The following is a 25,000-nucleotide window of genomic DNA, read 5'->3' as shown; positions in this document are numbered from 1 at the left end:
CCTCTCCAATGCTCACCACCAACTCGGTGCCTGCGATGGGTCGGTTGACCTGGACCTTTTGGGGCCACTGCCAAGGGAGGCCTGTTTCAGCAAATAAAACTGCAGCCGTGGCCAGTTCTTTGGGGCTTTTGGGCCTAAGCAACTGCGTAAAGCTTGATGGCCACTGGCCGAAAGTCCGTGCACCGGTTGGGCTTCCCCGTGGTGAGAGTTGCTGAGGAATCGGGTGCATGTCGGGGGGGGGGCCCTCTGGCTGGCTCTTCAGGGAGGCCAGGACAGGAAGCAGGCACCCCGAGGACACCTGACACCCCAAAGAACCAAGGGAGGGGGCTGCTCTGAATGGGGGCCTTGCTCAGCCGCCCGTCCTCCCCTCCCTCCTCTACGGCCCCTTAAAAGGGCTGCAGTGGCCTCGCAGTCCATTATCTCTCCATCCTCTCGGAGCCTTGTTTGAAAATGAAACATTAATGGGATGATGGAAAGGAGCGAGCGAATGAGCGAGCGAGCGAACGGGAAAGGAGTAAAATGGTGAAAGCTGATCACATATTCAGATCACGAGGGCTGGAAAGGACCGGCTCTCGGATCACGTACTGCAGGCTAAGAAAATAGGGGTGGGGGAGGGGGGGATCCACCCAGAGTCAGGAGTGGGGATTGGGCCCACAAGGGAACCTCCGGCCTGCTTAGTCTTCCCCTCCCCTCTGTGGCAGGGCGGCTGTGCTGACCTTGGTTGAAGCCCCATGGAAGTCCAGCTGGGCTGAGGCACAGGGGTCCCCAGAGGGGCCTTCCAAGAACTCTTGAGTCCCGGTCTGCCTGGCTCAACTCCACAGCTCTCCCAACATGGTACGGGGGGCTGGGGAATTCTGGGAGCGTAGGCCACACGCCTTAAAGTGTGTTTGTTTGTTTAGAGTTGCAAGGGACCTTGTAGGCCATCTAGTTCATCTAGCTTCAGCAGGAGTCCCTACACCACCCTGGACAAATGGCCGTCCAGTCTCCCCTTGAAAATCTCAAGCAGGCAACTTCTGTTCCACTGGTTGACCGCTCTCACCGTCAGAAAGTTCCTCCTTGTTTCCAGGTTGAATCTCTCCTTGGTCAGCTTCCATCCGTTGCTCCTTGTCTGTCCTTCTGGTGCTTTGGAAAACAGCCTGGCCCCCTTCCTCCTCTCTGGGGCAGCCCCTCAAGTATTGGAAGGCTGCGATCCTGTCTCCTATGCCCAGTTCCTGCTGCAACCGCTCTTTGTATGTTTTAGTGTTCTGTCCCCTGATCCTCCTGGTTGATCTCTTCTGCCCTTTGTCTAGAGTTCCAATGTCCCTTTTCTAGTCTGGTGGCCAAAACTGAATGCAGGACTCTAGTTGTGGTCCAATTAAGGCTTTATAGAGTAGCATTAGTACCCCCTCGTCCTAGATTGTATCCCTCTGTTAATGCAACTCAGGATTGTAGTGGCCTTTTTGGCTACTGCTGCTTGTTGTTGGACCATATTTAGTTGGTTGAGGTTTTTAAGAAGAGGCTGGACAGCAGCTTGTCTGGGGTGGAATAGAGAACTTGAAGACTTGTGGCCCTCAACTCCCAGAATTCCCCAGCCAGTTGAGTTGAGGTGCACAAGTCTTCAAGTTCCAAGGCTGGACAGCCCTGGCAGGAAGTTGGGCTGCTAGACGGTCTCCGAGGTCCTTTCCGAGTCTCCCGGAACGTCCATCTGGCCGCAGAAGAGCCCGAGCCCTTCCCCTGAATTCCCCAGAATGCCCCTCCCTCGGCTGCGCTGCTGCGGGTCCTCTGCCCATGGCCACTCGTGCCTCTCTTTGCAGCTGGCTAGATCTCCCCCTCTTGGGATCTGGCGAGGCTTCAAGGACCTCATTTCCTCATCCGTGGAACCTTCGGGAAGGTCACTCCGCTTGGCAAAGGAGGCCTTTCATTTTAAGTGGTTCCAGGGCCCGGCCAGCCTCGTGAAAGGGGCAGCAGGAGAACCACCCACGCCCGGCTGGTGTCTCAGGGGCTGGGCGCCTCCCCCACCCCCCCGTTTCCAGGATGGGCTGCTTGGCAGGACCATAGAGGAGGCAGTTGGGGGCCCAGCCACTCTGCCAGGTTATATCCGGCCCTTAATGTGCCCATCCAGCTTCCTGTACTTCACATCCAGCCCAGGGCGGCTGCAGTCCGAGTGAGTGACCCATTTAAGAACATGGCCAGGATCTCATTGCTGAGTCCACCTGGAGCCGGTGGTGAGATTCAAACTGCTGAACTACAGCTGGCAGAGAGCCGAAGGAGCCTGCAGGGCTGCGCTCTAACCACTGGGCCACCTTGGCGGGGATGACCCAGAGGCCTCTGCACACCTGCCAATCCTATCAAGTGTTGTGTGTGAAGGGCGGGGCCTGGGAAAATGATGGCAACAGAAGAGGCACAAGCGGGGGAAGCGTTAATTGCTGGTAAGAGCGGTGACCTCACCCTGCTTCTGCATACGCGGATGATACGCAATAATATTTGGCGTATTTTCACTAGTGTATTATATTTTCGCATTGTTGTGAGCCGCCCCGAGTCCCATTGGGATTGGGTGGCATGGGAGTTGAATCCAATACAGGAATACCGAAATCCCAAGGTTTGGCTAGGATGGGGGTTGGGGGGGGGCTCCTGGGAGGGGGGGAGGGCTGGGAAGAGAGAGGAAGGAGAAAAGGCCCCAGCTGGGCAGGAGAGGAGAAAGAGGGGCCGCTCTGGCCTTCATTTGGGCAGCAGGCTTTGGGCAAATGGCCACTCTTGCCCACCTCAGTGTGCCAGTCAAAATTGAGCTATGGACTATGGTGTGACTGGCCAGAGCAGCCCAAGCAGAACGAAAGAAGACAATCTATGTTTCTATGGTGGGATGGGGGGGACTGGTGTGTTACTGACCACCCTGAGAGTCCAGCAGAGCTCTGGATGGAGGCGGGGGTCTCCCCACCTGTGGAGGGAGGGGGCCATCATGAACCCCAATGGAAAATGGCCCTTCAGCATGGCCACCCAGCTCCGGCCAAGAAGAGGATGGACTCTTTTGTTTTGGGGTTTTAACTGTTTATATTATGTTTGTCTGTGGTGCCCCACCCAGCGTCCAGAAGGAGTTGGGCAGCTTATACATTTAATGAATTAAATTAAATTAGAAGGCCAGGTGCCCAGAGGGGGGCCCGTGACAGGTGGGCTTGTGGGCAAGATGCCTTCCCAGGTGGGCTCACAAACTGGCCCCAACCCATCCTTGGCTTCCATCAGGGCTGGGGGAGGGGCTCAGGCCTTCAGCCCCCGGGAGGCCCTGCTCTGGGTTGAGCCTGGGGTCTCCCTGGGGAATGGCAACGGCAGCTTCTCAAGACCCTCCAAACTGCGGGTGGGTGGCCCTTGTGGGGTCTCCGAGCACGTTGGGCACCCCAGGGGTCCTCAGTCTCTCAAGAAAGAAGCGTTTCCCCAGGAGGCCCAACTGACCCGTCCGGTCTCTGCATTTGATTTTACTTATTTCATTGTTTTGTCATGTATGTATTGGTGGTATACAAAGATACAATAATATTTATATACATGATGCTAGTAAGAGAGAAACCTTAGGACAGGGGACGGAAGGCACTTATGCAGGCCCCACACTGACCTCTGAGGAATCAGGAGAGGTCAAGAGTGGAGAGTCTAAGAGTAAAGTCTTGGGGGTTAGGGGATGATACTACAGAGTCTGGTAGTGAGTTCCAGGCATCAACTACTCGGTTACTAAAGTCGTATTTCCTGCAGTTGAGTTTGGAGTGGTTTGCTTTGAGTTTGGATCTGTTGTGTGCTCGTGTGTTGCTGTGGTTGAAGCTGAAGTAGTCGTTGACAGGAAGGACGTTGTAGCAGATGATTTTATGGGCTGTGCTTAGGTCCTGTTAAAGGCAACGTAGTTCTAAGCTTTCTAAACTGAGGATTGTGAGTGTAGCTGCGTAGGGGATTCTCCTGCGAGTGGAGGAGGGGAGGGCTCTTCTCGTAAAGGGTCTCTGGACCTTTTCTAGAGTGTTGACGTCCCAAATGCAGTGTGCGTCCCAGACAGATCAACTGTATTCAAGGATTGGTCTGGCAAAGGTTTTGCATGCTCTGGTTAGCAGTGTGAGATTGGCGGAGAAGAAGATACTTAGGATCAGGTGAACAACTCTTGAAGCCTTTGGGGCAATGTTGTTGCAGGGGGATTTGGCACTTGGGTCATTGGCTATGAGTATTGCAAGTTCTTTTGCGGAGTGAGGGTCCTGTGTTGGCCAGCATGGAAGACCATAAAGTAGCCCTCTTGAAGGCCTCCCATGGACCCCTCCCTGGGGCTCTGGCCCCCTCCAGCCACACTGGGGGAGGGACAGGACGACAGACTTTTGCTGCAGCCCTCCTGCCTCCCCATCTTGGCTCCATGATTAGAGCTGCACAGATTAGGGCGTCATTTCTGGCTTTCCAAGGATGGTTTCCATAGCAACCGTGTTCTCACGGGCTGGCTTAACTCTTCCACGGCTGGACCAGCCTCTCCGCCCAGGTGGGCTCCCCCCAGGTGGCGTGGGGGGGCACCTTTGGCTTCCCCTCCAGCCTTCACGTGATGGGCAGGGCAGGAAACAGGGGGGGCCTCCAGGGAGCCTCCAAGGTCAGCAGAGGCCCGGGGAGGGGGTGGGGTTTCTGCTCCAGCCAAAGAGGCTCTGAGGCGCCCCCCCCAGGAGGGTGTGAGGGGGCTCCCCCTCCCTAGCCACCACCGGCTCAGCTGTGGCAATTAAGGCTAATTGCCAGGAAGGGAGCGAGGGGCGGCCTGTTTTTCCAGGCCCAGCAGGTCCCCTGGCAGGTGAGGGAGGAGAGAGGGAGGGAGGGAGTTTCCAGCCCTCACAGGGGGGTCTCCTCTTGCAGACCCTCCCAGGACATCAGCCTGGAAGAGTTTGATGACGAGGACCTGTCCGAGATCACAGATGACTGCGGCATCGGCCTCAATTATGACTCGGACCACAACGAGAAGGTGGGAGAAGGTGGTGGGTGGGAGGGGCTGACAAGGGGGGTCCTTTTACACCAGGGGAGGGGGATCCCACAGTTCACCTTGCCCGACCTTTGCTGCTGGCTCCAGGACCTCCCCCTGGATGGAGAGTCGGCTGGTTTGCTTGCAGGAGCCATCCACCCTCCCGGGAGACCCCCACTCGGGGAGGGGGGCAGCTGGGGTGGGGTGGGGGGAGCCTGGCCTGAACTGGACCCTTGTGTGCTGCTCGGCTGCACCAGATGTTTGGCTCACAGCAGCAACAAGGGAAAGGGAATGGAGGCTCAATACAGGAACCCCCCACCCAAATTGGCCCCAGGGGAGGCAGGGAAGTGACCCAGCCAGGAGGCTGAAGGAGCTCTGGATGGATCCGGCTCTCCAGGCCATTGAGCCAAGCGCCCCCCCACAATGAAAACCCTCCTTAAAGACCCCTGGGAGCCCCCCAGGAACATAAATTCCCTCCCTGCCAATCCAGATCTCTCTTTCTCTTTGTGATTTGGGGATCCTTGGAAAAGACCGGTGGCCAACTCTACTGTCCCCCCAGGCCCCTTTGGGGGTGAGACAGACAAGCCTGCTTGCCTTCAAAGGGGCTGGCTCCCCTTCCCCCCTGCCCTCTCTTCTCCCCTCGCCCCCCAACTCTCCCACTCCCCCAGGCATGGAAGGATGTGAATAAATGCTGCCAGTCAACTTTCCTGAGAGAGCCCCTCCCCCAGCCCAGTTGAGAGATTTCCTGCAAAACCTTTGAGTCCAGAGCTGCCCGTGGTGTCAAGGTTCCAGGGAACATCCGAGCGAAATCAGTGTCCGAGTCATAGTGCTCCTCAAAGTCCCCGTTTATTGCAAAGTTCCAACCTATGTATCGTGGCACCTATACTGGGACACCCAGTTGGAAGTTCCCTTGTCCCCAACCCACCAACCTGTCACGTTGCCCACTCAGATAGTGCCAGCATGGGAAGTCCGCCTCCCGCTTCCGCCCAGGTGGGTGGGCATGGGATGACCTTGAGCCCCTTGAGAGAAGGCTTTGTGGCTGCATCTGCCCCCTCATGATTTATCAACCACTTCTGCACCGGCTTTACAGGCGGCCTGGCTGGGTGGGCCATTTGTCCCCCCCACCTGCAACGGCCACGACCTTCCTTTGCTTCCCTCCAGGACTGCCTGGGGCTGGGCAGGGGGGAGCAGCCCCACCCCACCTGCACCTTCCAGGAAGATTTCCAGGAGTTTGAGATGATTGATGACAATGAAGAAGAGGAGGAGGAGGAGGAAGAGGAGGAGGGGCTGGAAGAGACGCCCCCCTCCCCTGCAGGGTCGCTGATCCCTTCGCCCACCCCGGAGGACCTTCGGAAGCTTCATCCCACCACCCTCAATTTGACCGTCACAAGCACCCAGGTGAGGCTTTGAACTGGGGAGGGGTGCAGTCAAGGGGAGGGGGACTAAGACTGGGGGAGCATGCAGGGGAGGAAGAAAAATGCACGGGGGTGGGGCAGCTGGGTCACTGCAGACCCATCAATTTCACGCAGGAGCTGGAAAGGCCCATCTGGCACGGAGCGTGGGGTGGGAAGTCAAAGGGCTCCTATCCAGGGAGTTCTCAAGTTAACCATAGTTGTTTAGTGACCAAAGTTACAACGGTGCTGAAAAGGTGACTGAGGGCCAGTTTTCACACTTAATGACCATTGCCGCATCCCTGTTGCTCACAGGATCAAAATTGGGATGCTTATGCAACAGACTCACGTTTGTGATGGTTGAACCTGGAAACTGCCTGGAGTTAGCGGTCACTCGGCTTTAACAACCCCAAAGGCCGCAGCCAGGCAGTTTCCACATTCATTCCCCTCAAACCAGGTGGCCAAGTGAGAATTTGTGCCAATTATAAAGCTACTTTGAATAAAGCCATTCAGTCCAATCCTTCTCCTGCCCCGGTAGTGTAACACCCCCTACACTCTTTGGTCCAGGGGTCTGTTTTCGCCAACCTGGACCTGGCACAAGCTTACCAGCAGCTCCCGGTGGATGAACCGACTGCCTGAACTCAGACTGTTGTTACTTACTGGGGAGCTTTAAAATGCACCAGGCACCAGTTTGGCGTTAGCACTGCCTCCCGACATGGGATGCATGGAGTGGTGCCATATTTCGACGACATACTCATTTCTGCCTCCACCCCCTCAGGACTATTTGTAAGGGTTAGAGAGCCGTTCTTAAATTTAGAGAAGCAGGCCTGCATTTGCAGCCAGATATATGCCAATTTGGGGTCCCCCAGGGGCCACAGGTGACCACATTAGCCATACAAATAGGTGCCAACTGATTGCCAAAACTCCTGTGTGCATCCGAAGCATGGATAATCTTGCACAGATCGACCGGCCTGAGTCCTTTGGGATTGGGTGGCATAGAAGTCAAATAAATAAATAAATAAATTTAGAAGATGATATGACCGCCCACTCCCTCTAAGTGACAAATGATAAAAAAGAATAAAAGTCGTTTGGTTGGGTGACTGAAAGCCATGCAAAGCCTTCAAAAAAAGCAGAGAACTTGTTTTATTGTTTGTTTTATTGTTTTACTTAGATTTGTATGCCGCCCCTCTCCGAAGACTCGGGGCGGCTCACAACATGTAAAAACAAATCATAAGCAATCAGACAAATTTAAAATATTTAAATATTTAAAAAACCCCATATGCTAACAGTCACACACACAGACATACCATGCATAAATTAAACGTGCCCAGGGGGAGATGTTTCAGTTCCCCCATGCCTGACGGCAAAGGTGGGTTTTAAGAAGTTTACGGAAGGCAGGAAGAGTAGGGGCAGTTCTAATCTCCGGGGGGAGTTGGTTCCAGAGGGCCGGGGCCGCCACAGAGAAGGCTCTTCCCCTGGGGCCCGCCAACCGACATTGTTTAGTTGACGGGACCCGGAGAAGGCCCACTCTGTGGGACCTAATCGGTCGCTGGGATTCGTGCGGCAGGAGGCGGTCTCGGAGATATTCTGGTCCGATGCCATGAAGGGCTTTAAAGGTCATAACCAACACTTTGAATTGTGACCGGAAATTGATCGGCAACCAATGCAGACTGCGGAGTGATGGTGAAACATGGGCATACCTAGGTAGGCCCATGACTGCTCTCGCAGCTGCATTTTGCACGATCTGAAGTTTCCGAACACTTTTCAAAGGTAGCCCCATGTAGAGAGCATTACAGTAGTCGAACCTCGAGGTGATGAGGGCATGAGTGACTGTGAGCAATGAGTCCCGGTCCAGATAGGGCCGCAACTGGTGCACCAGGCGAACCTGGGCAAACGCCCCCCTCGCCACAGCTGAAAGATGTTGTTCTAATGTGAGCTGTGGATCGAGGAGGACGCCCAAGTTGCGGACCCTCTCTGAGGGGGGCAATAATTCCCCCCCCAGGGTGATGGACGGACAGATGGGATTGTCCTTGGGAGGCAGAACCCACAGCCACTCCGTCTTATCCGGGTTGAGCTTGAGTCTGTTGACACCCATCCAGGCCCCAACAGCCTCCAGGCACCGGCACATCACTTCCACCGCTTCGTTGACTGGGCATGGGGTGGAGATGTAAAGCTGGGTATCATCCGCATATTGATGATACCTCACCCCATGTCCTTGGATGATCTCGCCCAGCGGTTTCATGTAGATGTTGAATAGCAGGGGGGAGAGGACCGACCCCTGAGGCACCCCACAAGGGAGAAACCTAGGAGTCGACCTCTGGCCCCCCACTAACACCGACTGCGACCGGCCAGAGAGGTAGGAGGAGAACCACTGAAGGACAGTGCCTCCCACTCCCAACCCCTCCAGCCGGTGCAGAAGGATACCATGGTCGATGGTATCGAAAGCCGCTGAGAGGTCAAGGAGCACCAGGACAGAGGATAAACCCCTGTCCCGGGCCCGCCAGAGATCATCCATCAACGCGACCAAAGCGGTTTCCGTGCTGTAACCGGCCCTGAAACCCGACTGCTGGGGACCTAGATAATCGGCTTCTTCCAAGGACCGCTGGAGCTGGAGTGCCACCACCTTCTCGACAACCTTCCCCATAAAGGGAAGGTTGGAGACTGGACGATAGTTGTTAAGTACGGCTGGGTCCAGGGAGGGCTTCTTGAGGAGGGGGCGCACAAGCGCTTCTTTATAGAGTGATGGAAAAACTCCCCTCCCCAAGGAAGCGTTGGTAATCTCCTGGGCCCAGCTCCGTGTCACCTCCCTGCTGGCTGAAACCAACCAGGAGGGACACGGATCCAGTAAACAGACACGGATCCAGTAAACTGTATGGCACTGTATGTGCCTAAGCAGGGGGTTGGACTAGAAGGCCTCCAAGGTCCCTTCCAACTCTGTTGTTATTATTACATCCCCCTGCTGTCTCTACCCCAAGTGGCCCCTCTTCGTTTTTCAATGCAGCCCTGAGTCTCTTCACTGTGGGGTCCTTCGGGGTCCCTGGAAACGCTCCTCTGTGTCTCCTTCCCAGCTGCCCCGTCTCCCCTGACCTTGTGGCTGCTTAAGCTCCTGCGGGATTTTTGAGCCATTCTTTCCCTGTTTATGTCACAGGCCCATCACTAATCCCTCCCCCCCCCAAGAGATTAAGGCTCCCCCTTCGGGGCTTCTAATCTGCTGATATGTTAACTTTCAGCTGTTTTCCGACTGAAGCTCTGTTTCCAGGCTAAGCCTTCCTGGGGGGAGATTGCTGACCGAGTGGGGGCTGACCCCCTCCCTCCCTCTCTCTCAGCAGTTAGGAGGCTGGTTCAGCTGCAAGGAGTCCAGGTTGATCACAACAACCTGAAGGGGGGAATCTGTAAAACTGGCCATGGTTTACCTGGGAGAAGCATCACATATTAATAACACATTTCTAGTGGTCTTGCTGAACTGGCATCCTGAGGGGAGGGGGAATGGCTGGCTCAGGAATTCTGGGAGTGGGAAGTCCACAGTGCCATAGATGTGCCCTCTTTACAAGGACCTGCTGCCTAGAAGACAAAGTGAGACCAGAGCTGTGGTCACTAATAATGCCAGAAGGCTCCAGGAACCGATGGGAAGACCCACTAAAATATTTATTTATTTAATGTCTTGTATTTGTCAAACCAGTATAGAGTTATAGTTTGTATTAACATAACAAAGAAGTGATAAAAAAGATAATAGGACAGAAGGACAGGGACGGTAGGCACAATGGTGCGCTTATACATGCCCCTTATGGGAAAACATCCTGACCCCCTCCTTCCTCTCTGTGGCAGCCCCTCAAGTATTGGAAGACAGCTGTCATGTCTCTCCTGGACCTCCTCTTTGCTAGACTATCCATGCCCAGTTCCTGCAACCTCTCCTCGTATGTTTTAGTTTCTAGTCCTCTTTGTCATTCTGGTTGCTCTCTTCTGAACTTTTTCTGGAGTATCAATGTCTCTTTTGTGGTGTACTGATCTGTCTCTTGGAAAAGCACCGCTTGGGTGACACCGTGACCCAGATGACCGGGACCTTCCATAGACATTTGCCACAGGGAAATTGCTCGTTTCTTCTCCTCGCTTCCCTTGTTTCACAAAGACGTAGTATTTTGTGCAGACCTAGCATTTAGAAAGGGAAAAAGAATTATTAGAAGGACCCAGTAATTAAAGCCACACAACTGACTAAGCAGCAGCTTCTTTCTCAGCCCAAATCAGTATTGAATGAGGAGGAGGAAACCTCCGATTAAAGGGATTCGAGGTTTGCAATCTTCCCAGTCATAAGGGCCGGACGGCCACATAATTGTAGCTGAATCAAAACTGCAACAGAAGGAAATGCAAGCGATTTGGTGAGGATCCACTGAGTGGGGATAGACGGTAGTGTCCATTTTATGAAAACGGTATTTAAAAAAGGAAGGGTAAAATTGGGGTAAAAGCAAGGCAGTTGCCATGCCAACGTGACTTAAGTCCCCAAATGTGATGATGGATTGTGGAAGTTGTGAGACAAACCAAGACACAGAAACTGTGCTGGATGCCGCCTGGGGGGACAGAGCAAGCCAGGGGTGACTTTAGGAAATGCACTTAAAATCAACGGCTGCTTCAGTTCGGTCAGTCAGTCCCTTCTTCGTCCAAGAGTTGCATCAAACAGGCAGTCAAAGAAACAGAAGATGAAAAAGATGAAGCATCATCTTGGGTGACCTGCTAAGATGTCCGTTCTGTAGATAATATTCTAGCACAGGGGTCTCTCCAAATTTGGCAACTTTAAGACTCGTGGATTTCAGCTCCCAGAATAAGCCCACGAGTCTTAAACGGTCAAATTTGGAGACCTCTGTGTCTCGTGTAATAATAGTAACGCTAAGGCTACAGTTGTAATATTGTTCAGATCACCCCAAAGATAAAAACCTAAGCTGGAGACATTCTATTGCATGACATTATATTCCATCCATTAAAAGTGTCGCAGGAGGTTCTAGATTAGATTAGATTAACAGAGTTGGAAGGGCCCTTGTAGATCATCTAGTCCAACCCCATTAGACTAGGTCTAGATTCCATTGGTTGTTCTCCCTGACAGAAAGTCCCTCCTTATTTCCAGGTTGAATCTCTCCTTGTTCATTTTTCATCCATCATCATCATCATCATCATCATTAATTAGATTTGTATGCCGCCCTTCTCCGAAGACTCAGGGTGGTTCGCAAGATACAATAAAAACAATACAACAACAAATCTAATCATTTAAAAAATTAGAAACTAAAATCCCAATATATTAAAATCAGTATATTAAAATCATTGTTCCTTGCCTGGCCTTCGGGTGCTTTGGAGAATAGCCTGACCCCCAAATCTTCTCTGTGGCCCCCTTCAAACACGGGAAGGCTGCTCCCCTGTCTCCCCTGGTCCTCCTCTTCCCTAGACCAGCCAGGCCCAGTTCCTGCAACTGTTCGTCGGGTGTTTTAGCCTCCGGTCCCCTAATCCACTTGGTTGCTCTTCTCTGCCCTCTTTCTGGAGTCTCAACCTCTGTTTTATAGTGGTGGGGACCAAAACTGGCTGCAGTATTCAAAGTGTGGTCTTACTAGGGCCTTATATAAAGTGGAGTCAGTGCCTCCCTTGATCTTGTACCCTCGGTTAATGCAATTGAGGAATGGGCCGGCTTTCTTGGCTGCCACAGTACATGGCTAGCGCATATTCAGTGGGTTGTGGGACAAGATTCCAAGGTCACAGAGCAGCACCTGTGCCCTCGCCAGCTTCCATGGAGTCCCAGTTCTGGTGCTTCCCTGGTTCTGATCCTTGGGGGCCTTGGGGGCAGCTGACAAGACGCAAACGGGGGTTTTTCCTCTTAGGAGCTGCCCTGCTCAGTCGCTCTGTTCTTTTTCTCCTCCACGTCCAGGATTCCCTGAACAACAACAACAGCGGCTGCAATGCGGCTCCCCCGCTGCAGAGGGCCACGTGGCAGGAGGCCCTGCTGCACTCCTCCTCTTCCTCCTCCTCGGCCTCCCGCACAGGTGAGGTCTTCCAGGGACCCCAAAGATCCGGGGGGGGGGGCTTTCCATTTGCCTCACTTGTGGGCTGCTCAGATTCTGGTTGCATAGGGGGGCTTAACCCCCCTCCCCCAGGAACAGCTGCTTCTGGGGAGAGGAATAAACACCCCACGATTGTTTCTGAGAAACATTTTGAACCTTAAAGACAGATTTCAACCCCTTTTCCTCTTGGAAAGACCAAGCAGCTCACAAGGAGCAAATCCTTCCCAACCAGCCTGGGTTTAGTTCAGGGGTCGGCAGCCGGTGGCTCCGGAGCTGCATGCGGCTCTGTGGCTCCCTGTCAGGTGACCCTATCACTGACTGGCCCTCCCCTCCCAGCCACGCCTGGCCTGGCCTGAGGAGACGAGGGCAACAGTCTGGGGGTGGAGAGGCGACTGGGGCCGATTCTCCAAGCGCCTCCTTCTTGCTGGAACTTCTCCCAGCCGTGGTTGGTGCTGGATGGGCCTCCGTCACTTTGGGGAGCTGTGCCACCCGCTCTGGGCCCTGGGACACCCAGCCGTGGCTGACGCTGGCTTTGCTATCACGAGGGCTGGCAGGGTGGGGAGGGGGTCCGGGAGGAGGGGGAGACAGAAAGGGGGACAGGCCCACAGTGCCCAGCTGTGGCTTTACAACATGCACGGGGAACTTTCACCACCTGGAGGAGGAAATTTTTCAATTAATGCCTTGTGTGTGTGTGTGTATCTCTGTCTCTATCTCTGTGTCTCGGCGAGAGCAACCCTCGTCTTCCCCCCTCATTTTTCTTTCACGATCCCCTGGCCGGCTGTGGTGGGGTGCTGGGAGGGTGGGCACAAACAGGGAGACCCTCCTCAAGCAAGTGCCTGCACACACAGAGACAGAGAGAGAAATAGATGCAGAGACAGAGGAGGGAGACGGGAGAGAGAGAGATACAGAGAGAAAGAAAGAGATGGAGAAAGTGGGAGAGAGAGACACACACACAGAGAGAGGGGAGAGAGAGGGGAGAAAGAGGGGGTTCAAAAGGTTTTGTGGCTCCCAGTGTTTTTTAACAACCGGTTGTCTAATGGCCGGCTAGGTAGGCATGGCTAGAGGGTCATGTGACTGGGTGGGAAGGACGGGGTGACGTCAAGTTGTCAGTTTTTGTGGCTCCCGATGTTTTCTTTTGGGGCCAAATGGCTCTTGGAGAATTGAAGGTTGCGGCCCCCTGGTTTAGTTGATCTAATTCCCCTGCTGGTGTCTTCACATCTCTCCTGAGGGACCCCCAGCAGCAGTGGGGTCTGGAAAATGCCAGGGGGTTTTCAAGCTGAATGGCCACGCCCTCTCCTGTCCCTCCCCAACAGGGAGAATGGAGGGCAACTGGGCCAGTTGACTGACCCAACTGAGGCAGGGTGCCAGCAGGAGAGGGGAGTTAGGATCATTGTGGGGTGGGGGCAGCCGCTTCCCCTGCCTTTCCTCCCCCATTCCAGCCATCTTGTGGGGGGAGCGGCCCAGAGCTGCATTAAGGGCGTGTTAGGCTTTTGTCCACCCGGTGTTGCTGATTAAAAACAAGGACTGAAGATTCCCACTGGATTGCGCTCACAAATTCCTTTATTTGGGGTAAAAAACCCAGTGGGGGTGGGGAAAGATCCCATTGACCCTCATAGGATCTGGACTTTTGTTCAGTTTCCAGACTTTTGATCATAACGTAAAAGGGCGGCCGAGTTTTTCAAGGCCTAAACGGAGCCGCCGTTGTCTTTCTTCCACAGAGCGACCGTCTCCCTTGCACGCCTGCCTCCAGGATGGACCCTGCAGGGACGTCCAGAGCAGCAAAGGGTCAGCTGGGTCCCAGGCCTCTTTCAAGCCCCCACTTTTTGATGCCGAGGGCAATAGCAAGGGTCTGCAGAGGGGGCCCCCTGGGGGGGAGGATTATAACATGAACGTTGTCTCCAGTGATGCCAGCCTCCAGCCTCCTGCTGTCTTGACCAGTGCAGCATCTGGGAAGCCTCCAGGAAATCGGAGCAGCCCTCTGCCCCTCAGTTTGGCCTCCCAGCCCCACAGCCGCAGCCCTCCCAGGTCCCCTGCCATGGAGAGCTACTGTGCCCAGTTCCAGAGGGATGCGGTGGCGTCCCAGAAGAAAGAGGAGAGAACCAGCTTGGCTGGGGACCAAGCGGGACACAGATCCCCTGTGGGTGGGGTCCATGCCCCACTCTCTCACAACGAGCCTACCAAGCACCCCAGGGATGATGCGCCCGGAGAGTCCGTGGAACCCTACGCAAGCCCAGTACGAGAAGCGGCGGCCCCACTGAGCTCCGAAGGAGAGGGCACTTTGCGAGGTCTGCCCTCTGCCTCCTCAGATTCCACGTCTCCGTCCTCGGACCCCGGCATAGAGGCTGATCTCACCAGCCGGACCTCCAAAGCCTTCCCCCTGTGCACCCAGCACTGCGAGGACCTCAGCTCCCCCAGCTCTGACTCCGACGTGGAAGGGGAAATCGAGGCAGCCTTCGCGTCTAACGGCAGCCGCTTGGCTAGCAACATGATCTCCAGCATCTCCGAAACGGAGCTGGACGTGAGCAGCGAGAGCAGCAGCGGCAGATCCTCCCACCTCACCAATTCCATTGAGGAGGCCAGTTCCCCGGGCTCCGAGGCGGACCTGGAGGCGGACCTGGACGCCCCAGGCGTGATGGGCCTGAAGGATGCCCTCCTGCTGGACGCCAAGAAGGAAGAGGAGGGCACACGGTTGCCCGTGGAGGAGAACCTGCCCCCACTCAAGATAGAGGAGTTCTACGAAGACCCCTCGGTGCCCGTCAACCGGACCGAGCTGCCTCCTTCGGGCCGTCTGGAGCTGGAGATCAACCCCGACCACAGTCTGGAAAGTCTGCGGCGGTCCTTCTACCTGCCAGTGGGGCGTCAACTCCTGCGCGACGGGGCGGAAGAGGAAGGGAACAGCGAGTATGATTCTGAATCAGACTCGGAGTCAGAACCTGACCTGAGCGAAGATTCGGACTCTCCGTGGCTGCTCAGCAACCTGGTGAACAAAATGATCTCAGAGGGCTCATATCCCATCAAGTGCGCCGACGAATGCTTCCCGGTTGCTCACTCCCTCTCCGACACGATTTCTCCAGCCTCTGACCTGGAGCCGGAGATGCCCAGCGAGGCCCTGAATGACCCCCAGTCCTGCCCCCAGCAGAGCATTGAGCTGGTGGACATGGAGACGCTGCGCTGCTCACTGCAGGGGGCCGAGGAGGAGAAGCCACTGGGGGCCCAGCCTGGGGTGCAGAAGGGCCCTCAGGTGGGCCGCACGGGGCCCTACCTGCTGATGAGCAACTCCACCAATGACGTCATCATGCCTGTCTTCCCAGGCCGGCCCTACTCCGGCTGCTGCGGCAACCCCGTGGCCACCAAAACCTTCCCTCCCAGGGAGCCCTCCGGCAAGGCTGACCCGACTACAGAGGAAGAGGAGGAGGAGGAGGAGGAGGGTGCCATCGATGGGGACCTGGACTCGGGCATCTTGGAGGATAATGACATGATCGACGACATCCGGTTAGAATCCAAGGAAGATCTGGACGTCTCCACTGCTAAGACCAACCGCTGCTTCAGCCTGTCCTATTCCCCTGAGGAGGATGCGGTGCCCTGCCTGGGCAGCCTGAAGGAGTCCCCTTTTGGCCAGAAGCTCTCCCTCCCTCCACCCGCGGTGATCCTGGACGACTCCCTGGCCTATGACTCGGTCAAGTACACCCTGGTGGTGGACGAGAACACCCAGCTGGAGCTGGTCAGCCTCAGGCGGTGCACCTCTGTGCTGAGTGACGACAGCGAGCTGCTCCGCGCCTGTGACGCCACTGACCCGGAGGACGCCTCCAGTGACTTTGGGGAAGGGCTGGTGGCCCCTGATGGTCGCAGCTCCTCCTCGGAGGACTCCTCCCCAGAGGCCGACCTCCACTTCTCCAAGAAGTTCCTCAACGTCTTCGTCAACAGCACCTCCCGATCCTCCAGTGAGTGACGGGGGGGAAAGTGGGGTGGGGGTGGGGAGGGAGGCTTTTGAGGAGACTGGAACGGCCCCTGTGGCAGTCGGCCCCTTCCGTGCCTTTGCAGGGACAGCTGGTCCTCAACTTACAACCATTTGTTTAGTGACAGTTCAAGGCTACAAAATCACTGAAAAAAGGGACTGACGACCGTTTCCCCCACTTATGACCGATTGGGGGTGGGGTGATTTGATCCTCTTTTGCGACCTGCTGACTAGCAAAGTCCAGGCCGAACCACAGTCATTTAACTGACTCTGTCACTAACTGACAAGCAGCAATGACACTTCAAGCAAGGAAAATTGTAAAACAGGGCAAAACTCACTTAACAAATGTCTTACTTAGCAACAGAAACTCGGGCTCGATTTTGGTTGTAAGTCGAGGACCTCCTGTATTTTTCTTCGTTCCCGTAACTCCCGACTTTTCCCGCTTTTTCCAACTTAATTTTGCCTCCTACTGTACCTGCCGGATGGGCTTTTGTCCTCCCGGGACATTGGTGGCCTTCCCCGTGCCCTGTCTGGTCTCTCCCACCCCCCCCACCCCCATTTAGCAGCCAGACTCCCCTCTCCCTCCTCCCCCCATTTCCTCTGATTCGACCTCTCTGCCCCCCAGGCACAGAATCCTTCGGCCTCTTTTCTTGCATGGTGAACGGAGAGGAGAGGGAACAGACCCACCGCGCGGTGTTCAGGTGAGCTGTGGGAGGGGACCCACCTGGTTTTGGGGGGGCTCCTCCTGGACTGATCCAGGCCAGGGACTTTTCTGGGGGGGGGCAGCAAGTGCAGCCACACAATGGAAAGCAGAAGCCCCATAAAGAGCCAAAGTTCAGCCCTTGCAGCCGGTGCCCCCTTGACCGCCTCCTAGGTAGGACAGCAAGGCCTCAAGGATCACCTGCAGGTGATTTTCCTCCATGTTTGGGACCTTCAACTGCCTGCTGGGTTGGGCCAGTCTCCCTTGACCTTTCCTTTGAGAGGTCTTCATTCTCCACGCAAAATGGGATGGAGGGTCAGTGTTGTTAAGGAGTGGGCGGAGTGATCTCTGAGTTGTCAAAGATTTACATACACAAAGGGAACGTGGAGATGGAACAGATGCCCAGCTGATAGTCCAGAGATACAAGTAATGGTTCAGTAACATAAGTCAGATACATTAAGTGTATAAAATATTATTTGCTTTGGCAAATATCTTAGTTAAGAACAGTCCTAGTCATAGACAGTTAAATCAGTCAATACATATGCAATACTATAAGTCTTACTTGTTTAGCTTACAAATATATAAACCAGTATTTAACACACAGTTTCTACTACAGCAGAGAGAACATAGTAGAAATAGCAGAGAGAGGGGGAATCTGGCTCCCTCTTGTGGCCATCTGTAACATTAACTCTTAAAGCAATAGTTTTTCAATACATCTAAGCGTACGTTGATGGTATGTTTTATATATTGCTAAACCCAACCAGTTATGTACATAGTACTAACAAGTGTTCCATGTCCATGGGGATTCTCCAGCATCCTGGTCATGGTTTTCCCAAATGAGCTTTTCCCCCCAAAAGGCAGCTGGACTTTTGGGGGTTTTTTTCCCTTGAAAACGTTTCACTTCTCACCCAAGAAGCTTCTTCGGTTCTAGTTCTTTCGCTACAACTGAAGAAGTGAAATGTTTTCAGCAGGGGGGGGGGAACCTATAAAGGCCTTTTGGGAAAATGCGCTTTTGGGAGTGCTAGTGTGCATGGCTGGAGTGGAGGGGGCAGGCCGGCCCCACAGAAGGGAGCCAGGCGCCTCCTGAAAGGCCCCCTGGGGGCTGCCCTCTCTCTCTCCCAGGTTCATCCCTCGCCACGAAGACGAGCTGGAGCTTGACGTGGACGACCCCATCCTGGTGGAGCTGGAGGAGGACGACTACTGGTACCGGGGCTACAACATGCGCACGGGAGAGCGCGGCATCTTCCCGGCCTTCTATGCCCATGAGGTGGTGAGCCAGGCCAGGGACGGGGCAGGTACGGCGCTGCAGGTGACCGGGGGAGTGGGCGGGCGAAGGGGCCAGAGCCTGCCTCTCTTCCTCTGGAGCTGCTCACCGTGGGCCTGGTAGAGTTGCGGCAACCCAAGGAGGCACAGAAGGCCCGCTGGGCACACGGTCTCTTGCTGGGTAGCTGAGAGGAGGAAGCAGCTCTGCGGGGGTGGGGAGGTGCTGAGGCTCAGAAGGGGGGAGGGGGTTGAGGCAGGAAGGCAAGAGAGCCTTCGTTAGGGGCCACGGAGTAAGCTGTGCTGCCCCTGCACAGAGGGAAACGTGGAGGTGGGGGATATCTGGCTAACATCCCAGAGATATCAGCAGGACTTCAAATAACCAGACCACATACACTAAAAGTATGAACATCATTTACACCAGGCAAATTTTGTAGTCAGTTACAGTCCTAGTCGTTCACAAACACAGCAATCAATATTCTCAATACATATACAGACCAACATTGAAACACATAGTTATCACTACACACAGTAGTCCTTACAATGGAATAGTCACATAGACAAACCAGCATAGAATCAGAGAGATATCAGGGAGAGTCTCAAAGCTCCAGAGCTGAGAGCTGAGAGAGAGAGAGAGAGAGAGAGAGAGAGAGAGAGAGAGAGAGAGAGAGAGAGAGAGAGAGAGAGAGAGAGAGAGAGAGAGAGAGAGAGGCTGCTGACTTCCTCTTATCAACAACACCAACTCTTAAAGGAGTAGCGTGCTAATTCCTTTAAGCATACATTGCTGGCTTAAGTTATATATTGTAAAACCCAAGTAGTCATACACACAGTACAAACAGCCTTGTAGGTTGGCCATCCCCCGCTCCCATCCCTAGAGTGGACTTTCCAGTCATACCCGCAAGGGGTTAAGGGATGGGAGGGTCTCCTGCCTTCAGTGCTGATACCGAGGGTCAGCCATGTCTCCTAGTGGGCTCCCTCCCACTGGTCCTTCGGCAGGGGGGATCCTGGGGATCACGTCCATCCTTTCAGTTGGTGCTTCAAGGGATGGAGGTGATGGAAAAAAGGTCCGGGGTGGCGCAGTGGTTAGAGAGCAGCACTGTAGGCTCCTTCAGCTAACTGCTAACTGTAGTTCAGCAGTTCAAATCTCACCACTGGCTCGGGGTTGACTCAGCCTCCCGTCCTTCCCAGGTGGGTCAAATGAAGGCCCAGATTGTTGGGGGCAAGAGGCGGACTCTGTAAACCGCTTAGAGAGGGATGTAAAAGCGCTAGGAAGCGGTACACGAGGGTCGCCCAGAAAGTAATGCACCACATTTTCTTTCTTCAACAATTATTTATTGAACACAATGAAACTTACACACAAGAAAGAAGGATGTGTCTTCTACACTCCCTATTTTTCCACACAATCTCTGTCCCGTTCTATGTCCTTCCTCCAGCGAGACACAAGGGTGTGCATGCCCTGTCGGTCCCACTCCTTGTTCTGGTCACGAAGCCATTTCCGCATTGGGCGAATCACCTCTTTGTCACCTTCAAAATGTCTCCCACAACTAACCATCCTTCTGTCAACTGCCGATTCTCCTTAAACTCTACACAAATGTTAGTGAATGTTCCCAACAGTTTCTTTCTCCACAGTGAGAAATCCAACGATGACACGCGGCTTGTAACGTACATCCCTTACAGACGCCATTTCGAAACACGGCTGCAGCTACGCTGTCTGTCTGAAGAAACGCAACATTTACACACACTCCTGACAATTCAAATAATGTATATCCAAAGTTTAGCATTTGTACCATTACTGTAGGCTGAGAAAAAAAATGTGGTGCATTACTTTCTGGGCGACCCTCGTATAAGTCTAAATGCTAATGTGGTTGGTCAATCCACAGTAACTGAATTTAAACATGCCTGGGATAAACATAGATCCAACCGAAAATAAAATACCGGAAATAGTACAAGGGCAGACTAGATGGATCATGAGGTCTTTTTCTGCCGTCAGTCTTCTATGTTTCTCTGTTTCTAATGCAAAAATGGCCCCAAGAGGGGGTCCCTGGGTTTCTTCCAGACCCCTCCCCCTTTTTGGCATGGTTCTCCATGGGTGCGGGACCAGAGGCAGGGGGAGGGTCCCTGCAGGAGGCCAGGCCAGAGATGACCCTGAGTGTCCCTTGCAGGGCTGAAGCGGAACCCCTGCTGGGTGGAGCACTTCAACGTCCAGTTCCTGGGCTCGGTGGAGGTGCCCTTCCATCAGGGCAACGGCATCCTCTGTGCGGCCATGCAGAAGGTGAGTCCCGTGGGGGGCGGAGGGCTCCATGAGCCAAGGCTGCACTGCCCCTTAAGTATCAAAATAGAAAACATTGTCAATTTCCACGGCGATTCCATCCTCCAGATCACGGTTGTCCTCAAGGTCTGTTTTTTCCCCAAAAGGCAACTGGACTTTCTTTTTGTCTTGGAAAAAGAAGCTTGAAGCCAGAACTGAAGAATCTTCTCAGGTGGGGAGTGAAATGTCTTCAAAGAAAAAACCCCCAAGAAAGTCCAGTTGCCTTTTGCATAACCACTTTTGAGACTACATTGAATTATTTTTTTTAAAAAAGAACCAATATGAGTGATGAATAAAATTATATTAAGTATGAGCGGTTACTCGAGTGGCTAAACTTCTGTCCGGATATGCAAAGTCGCTTAGCCATTGGGCAGCACTGCCCTCAAGGGGATGATGTGCTGACAGGCTTCCAGGGCGCCTTCTGAGGGACGTTCGGTCACAACATGATGCAAAGTTCGTGGGATGTTCGCACTCTCTGTTCTAGTCCGGGCTTGATTGAAACAAAAGGCGAAAACCCACGATTGAAGCTTTGAAGTATGAAAAAGCCACTTTCGCAAGCAATGGTCAGTCTCTGAAAGTTCATTGAGATAGGTGTTCACAGCTGCAGAGTTATCAAATAGGCCTCCGGGAAAGTCGCCAGCGTCAGGGCTAATTGCATTCCAGCAAGAGAAACCAGGCGCGAGTCATACAGTTCAGCTCACCACATTCTGGCAGGCAGGCAGGCAGCTTCTATGAGCTGAGTTTTGCAGAACAGAAATCAGGTATTTCGGGGAACATTTCTGGAACCCCTGATCTAACAGGGTCCATGAAAGCAACGTTGAAACTCCACCCAGAATTACCCAGAAGGCCTGGCTTATATACCTGCTGGGAGTGGTCAGCAACCCGCTAGAGTTAAAACTACAAACAACTTCCTTTTACCATACAAGTGTTGTTGTCTGCTTTGTAACCTCCTGCACCGAACATCTAAGAGTGGCTCTTCTTCGCCCTCTGACTCGGACCAGTCCCTCATTGACATATCTGCCACCTCTGGTGTCCCTCGGGTTCATCCAGGTCACTTTCTCCCTCACTCTCACCCTCAGCTTCAGCTGGCAACCCCCCTGGCCGAGGGTACCCAGAGGGGCCTGGCTCATCCTCCCCAGAACCTGACATGACCAGAGGGGGACAAGGAGCGCTCACAACACGGTCCCCCATTAATATTATCAGCCAACCTTTGCATTGGCAATAGCCGCCCTGGTTCCTATGGATCCGGCTGAGCTTTATCCGGTTCCCCCTGGGGAGATCAGAGGAGCCAGAGGGACTGCACCGGACTCCAGTGGGAAGAGAGATGGGCGGCCCATTCCTGGCGCTGTGCTCATCCCAATGCTGGCACCTTCTCGGACTGATTGCTGTCCAGATTTCCACGGAAGATTCCACGACTCGAGTATTGGATGGTGAGAGTCGTGGAGTGGAGCGCCTCCTTCCAGCTGGCGTGTGGGAGGCTGTGTGCTGAGCCCATGTGGGGAGAGAAAGCCCTGGGCGATGCTTGACACAGGTGCCCTGGAGTGGCCGCTGTGGACCCATCACCTGGCGTGGGCTCCCACTTACCGCTGCTATCGGTGCGATGCTTGCGCAGCTCTGGGTGACCCGTGGGGGCGCGCACACGTCCTGGTGAGATTTTCCTTCTGCACATGCTCTGGAAACAAACTCTTGCCAAGGGATATACATGCGCATGAGATTTTGATGCTTTGCTCCTGCACATGAGCGGAAGCAGAAATTTCCCGAAATCTCCCCCTCTGTCTTGCACATGAGATTTTGCTTCCTGAACATGCACAAAACCAAAATCTCCCCAGGATGCGCCCACCCGCCCGCCGGTCACCTGGAGCTGCGCGTGCATCGCCTGTTTTACTACTGGTGCACAGTGTGGCCCGTACTGGCTAGCAGCCCAATGCTGCCCATCACCTCACCTGAACCCCAGGTGGTCCATGCCCAGCAAATCAGCTTAGGAGAGCAGGCCGTGCATGAGTCCAGCGGGGAAGGGTCTCCCATGCAGGGTCCGGCCGGCCAGGGTTGACCCTCCTCTGCTCCTCTCGGCAGATTGCTACCACCCGGAAGCTGACCGTCCACCTGAGGCCTCCGTCCACCTGTGACCTGGAAATCAGCCTGCAAGGCATCAAGCTGATTCTGACCGTCAATGAATACAGTCAGGAAGAAGAGGTGAGGGTCTGCCGTGGGGAGGGGGCCATTGGAAAGGACTCGAACTCTTGGCTTCCACTGGCAGAAACTCTCGGCTCACCTGAGTGCGTCTGTGCGCGCGTGGGAGTGAGTGCCAGAAAGGGGGCACTTCTTGAGCAAAGCACATGAAAAGTGTGTGTGCTCCTCTAGGCCGCAAGCAGGAAGAGGGGTCGCCCAGGAGGCGTGCGCATGCAAGAATATGTACTTCTGGTTTCCAGCACACCCGCATGTGCGCCAGCTGGCGAGACCTCCAGTTACTGTTGTGCATGCGCTCATGCCGATCAGCTGGCCGGTGCGCATGTTCATGCTGGAAAATGGAAGACCAGCTCTTTTGGTTACAAAGGCCAGTGATCGTCGTGGGCACATGCACGGCAGGAATCTGGAAGAGGGACGGGTGACGCTGCAGGTGCCAGGCGATATGGCTCCGCATGGCACTTTGGGTACGTGTGTCATAGGTCGCCATCAGAGGCCTAAGGCTGTGACGGCAAAGTTACGGCAAGCATGCTGGCACATGAGCAGTTGCCCTAGCTCAGCTCCAGTCTGCCTGTGAGCACCGGCCAGCTGGTTTTTGACTTGGGTGGAGGGAGAGGGCGTTTTCAGCCTCCGGAGGGACGGGGGAGGTCGTTTTCAGCCTCCGGAGGGACGGGGGAGGTCGTTTTCAGCCTCCGGAGGGACGGGGGAGGTCGTTTTCAGCCTCCGGAGGGACGGGGGAGGTCGTTTTCAGCCTCCGGAGGGACGGGGGAGGGCGCTTTCAGCCTCCGGAGGGACGGGGGAGGGCGTTTTCAGCCTCCGGAGGGACGGGGGAGGGCGCTTTCAGCCTCTGGAGGGACGGGGGAGGGCGCTTTCAGCCTCCGGAGGGACGGGGGAGGGTGTTTTCAGCCTCCAGAGGGACGGGGGAGGGCATTTTCAGCCTCCGGAGGGACGGGGGAGGGCGTTTTCAGCCTCCGGAGGGACGGGGGAGGGCGCTTTCAGCCTCCGGAGGGACGGGGGAGGGCGCTTTCAGCCTCCGGAGGGACGGGGGAGGGCGTTTTCAGCCTCCAGAGGGACGGGGGAGGGCATTTTCAGCCTCCGGAGGGACGGGGGAGGGCGTTTTCAGCCTCCGGAGGGACGGGGGAGGGCGCTTTCAGCCTCCGGAGGGACGGGGGAGGGCGTTTTCAGCCTCCGGAGGGACGGGGGAGGGCGCTTTCAGCCTCCGGAGGGACGGGGGAGGGCGCTTTCAGCCTCCGGAGGGACGGGGGAGGGCGCTTTCAGCCTCTGGAGGGACGGGGGAGGGCGTTTTCAGCCTCCGGAGGGACGGGGGAGGGCGTTTCAGCCTCCGGAGGGACGGGGGAGGGCGCTTTCAGCCTCCGGAGGGACGGGGGAGGGCGCTTTCAGCCTCCGGAGGGACGGGGGAGGGCGTTTTCAGCCTCCAGAGGGACGGGGGAGGGCATTTTCAGCCTCCGGAGGGACGGGGGAGGGCGTTTTCAGCCTCCGGAGGGACGGGGGAGGGCGCTTTCAGCCTCCGGAGGGACGGGGGAGGGCGTTTTCAGCCTCCGGAGGGACGGGGGAGGGCGTTTTCAGCCTCCGGAGGGACGGGGGAGGGCGTTTTCAGCCTCCGGAGGGACGGGGGAGGGCGCTTTCAGCCTCCGGAGGGACGGGGAGGGCGCTTTCAGCCTCCGGAGGGACAGGGGAGGGCGTTTTCAGCCTCCAGAGGGACGGGGGAGGGCATTTTCAGCCTCTGGAGGGACGGGGGAGGGCGTTTTCAGCCTCCGGAGGGACGGGGGAGGGCGCTTTCAGCCTCCGGAGGGACGGGGGAGGGCGTTTTCAGCCTCCGGAGGGACGGGGGAGGGCGCTTTCAGCCTCCGGAGGGACGGGGGAGGGCGCTTTCAGCCTCCGGAGGGACGGGGGAGGGCGTTTTCAGCCTCCGGAGGGACGGGGGAGGGCGTTTTCAGCCTCTCCAGGCTCCAGGAAAGACTCTGGATGAAAAATGAGCCTCCTGGGCCCCCTGGAAATCAGGAAACAGAGGAGGGGGTGTCGTGTCAAAGGGGGACAGGCCAGCACAGGGGGGGGGGCTGCACATGGGGGCACAGAATTATGGGTGTTGGCACATACATATGTGCAGTAGTGCACACACATGCACTTTTGGCACCTGAGGAAAAAAAGGTTTGGCGTCACAGGTCTCAGTTTGGCCACGGCTAAATGTTAGTTAGCTTATCGGGCATGTGAAG

At 55.2% G+C, this 25,000-nt stretch overlaps 1 protein-coding gene across 1 annotated transcript in view; it reads left to right on the top strand.

The window, feature by feature from the left end:
- Positions 1-25,000, top strand: part of MAPK8IP2 (mitogen-activated protein kinase 8 interacting protein 2) — a 46,488-nt gene that overhangs the window by 7,460 nt on the left and 14,028 nt on the right. Inside the window, exons 2-9 of the mRNA XM_070754597.1 lie at positions 4,831-4,936; positions 6,095-6,331; positions 12,227-12,341; positions 14,078-16,300; positions 16,940-17,015; positions 18,137-18,309; positions 20,437-20,546; positions 22,656-22,775. Of these exons, the coding sequence (XP_070610698.1) occupies positions 4,831-4,936; positions 6,095-6,331; positions 12,227-12,341; positions 14,078-16,300; positions 16,940-17,015; positions 18,137-18,309; positions 20,437-20,546; positions 22,656-22,775 (3,160 nt within the window). The remainder of the gene's footprint in view (positions 1-4,830; positions 4,937-6,094; positions 6,332-12,226; positions 12,342-14,077; positions 16,301-16,939; positions 17,016-18,136; positions 18,310-20,436; positions 20,547-22,655; positions 22,776-25,000) is intronic.

The sequence above is a fragment of the Erythrolamprus reginae genome, chromosome 6 (genome assembly GCF_031021105.1).
Source record: "Erythrolamprus reginae isolate rEryReg1 chromosome 6, rEryReg1.hap1, whole genome shotgun sequence".
NCBI lineage: Eukaryota > Metazoa > Chordata > Lepidosauria > Squamata > Dipsadidae > Erythrolamprus > Erythrolamprus reginae.
The sequence above is the reverse complement of the archived record's forward strand: the minus strand, read 5'-3'. Positions and strand labels throughout refer to the sequence as shown.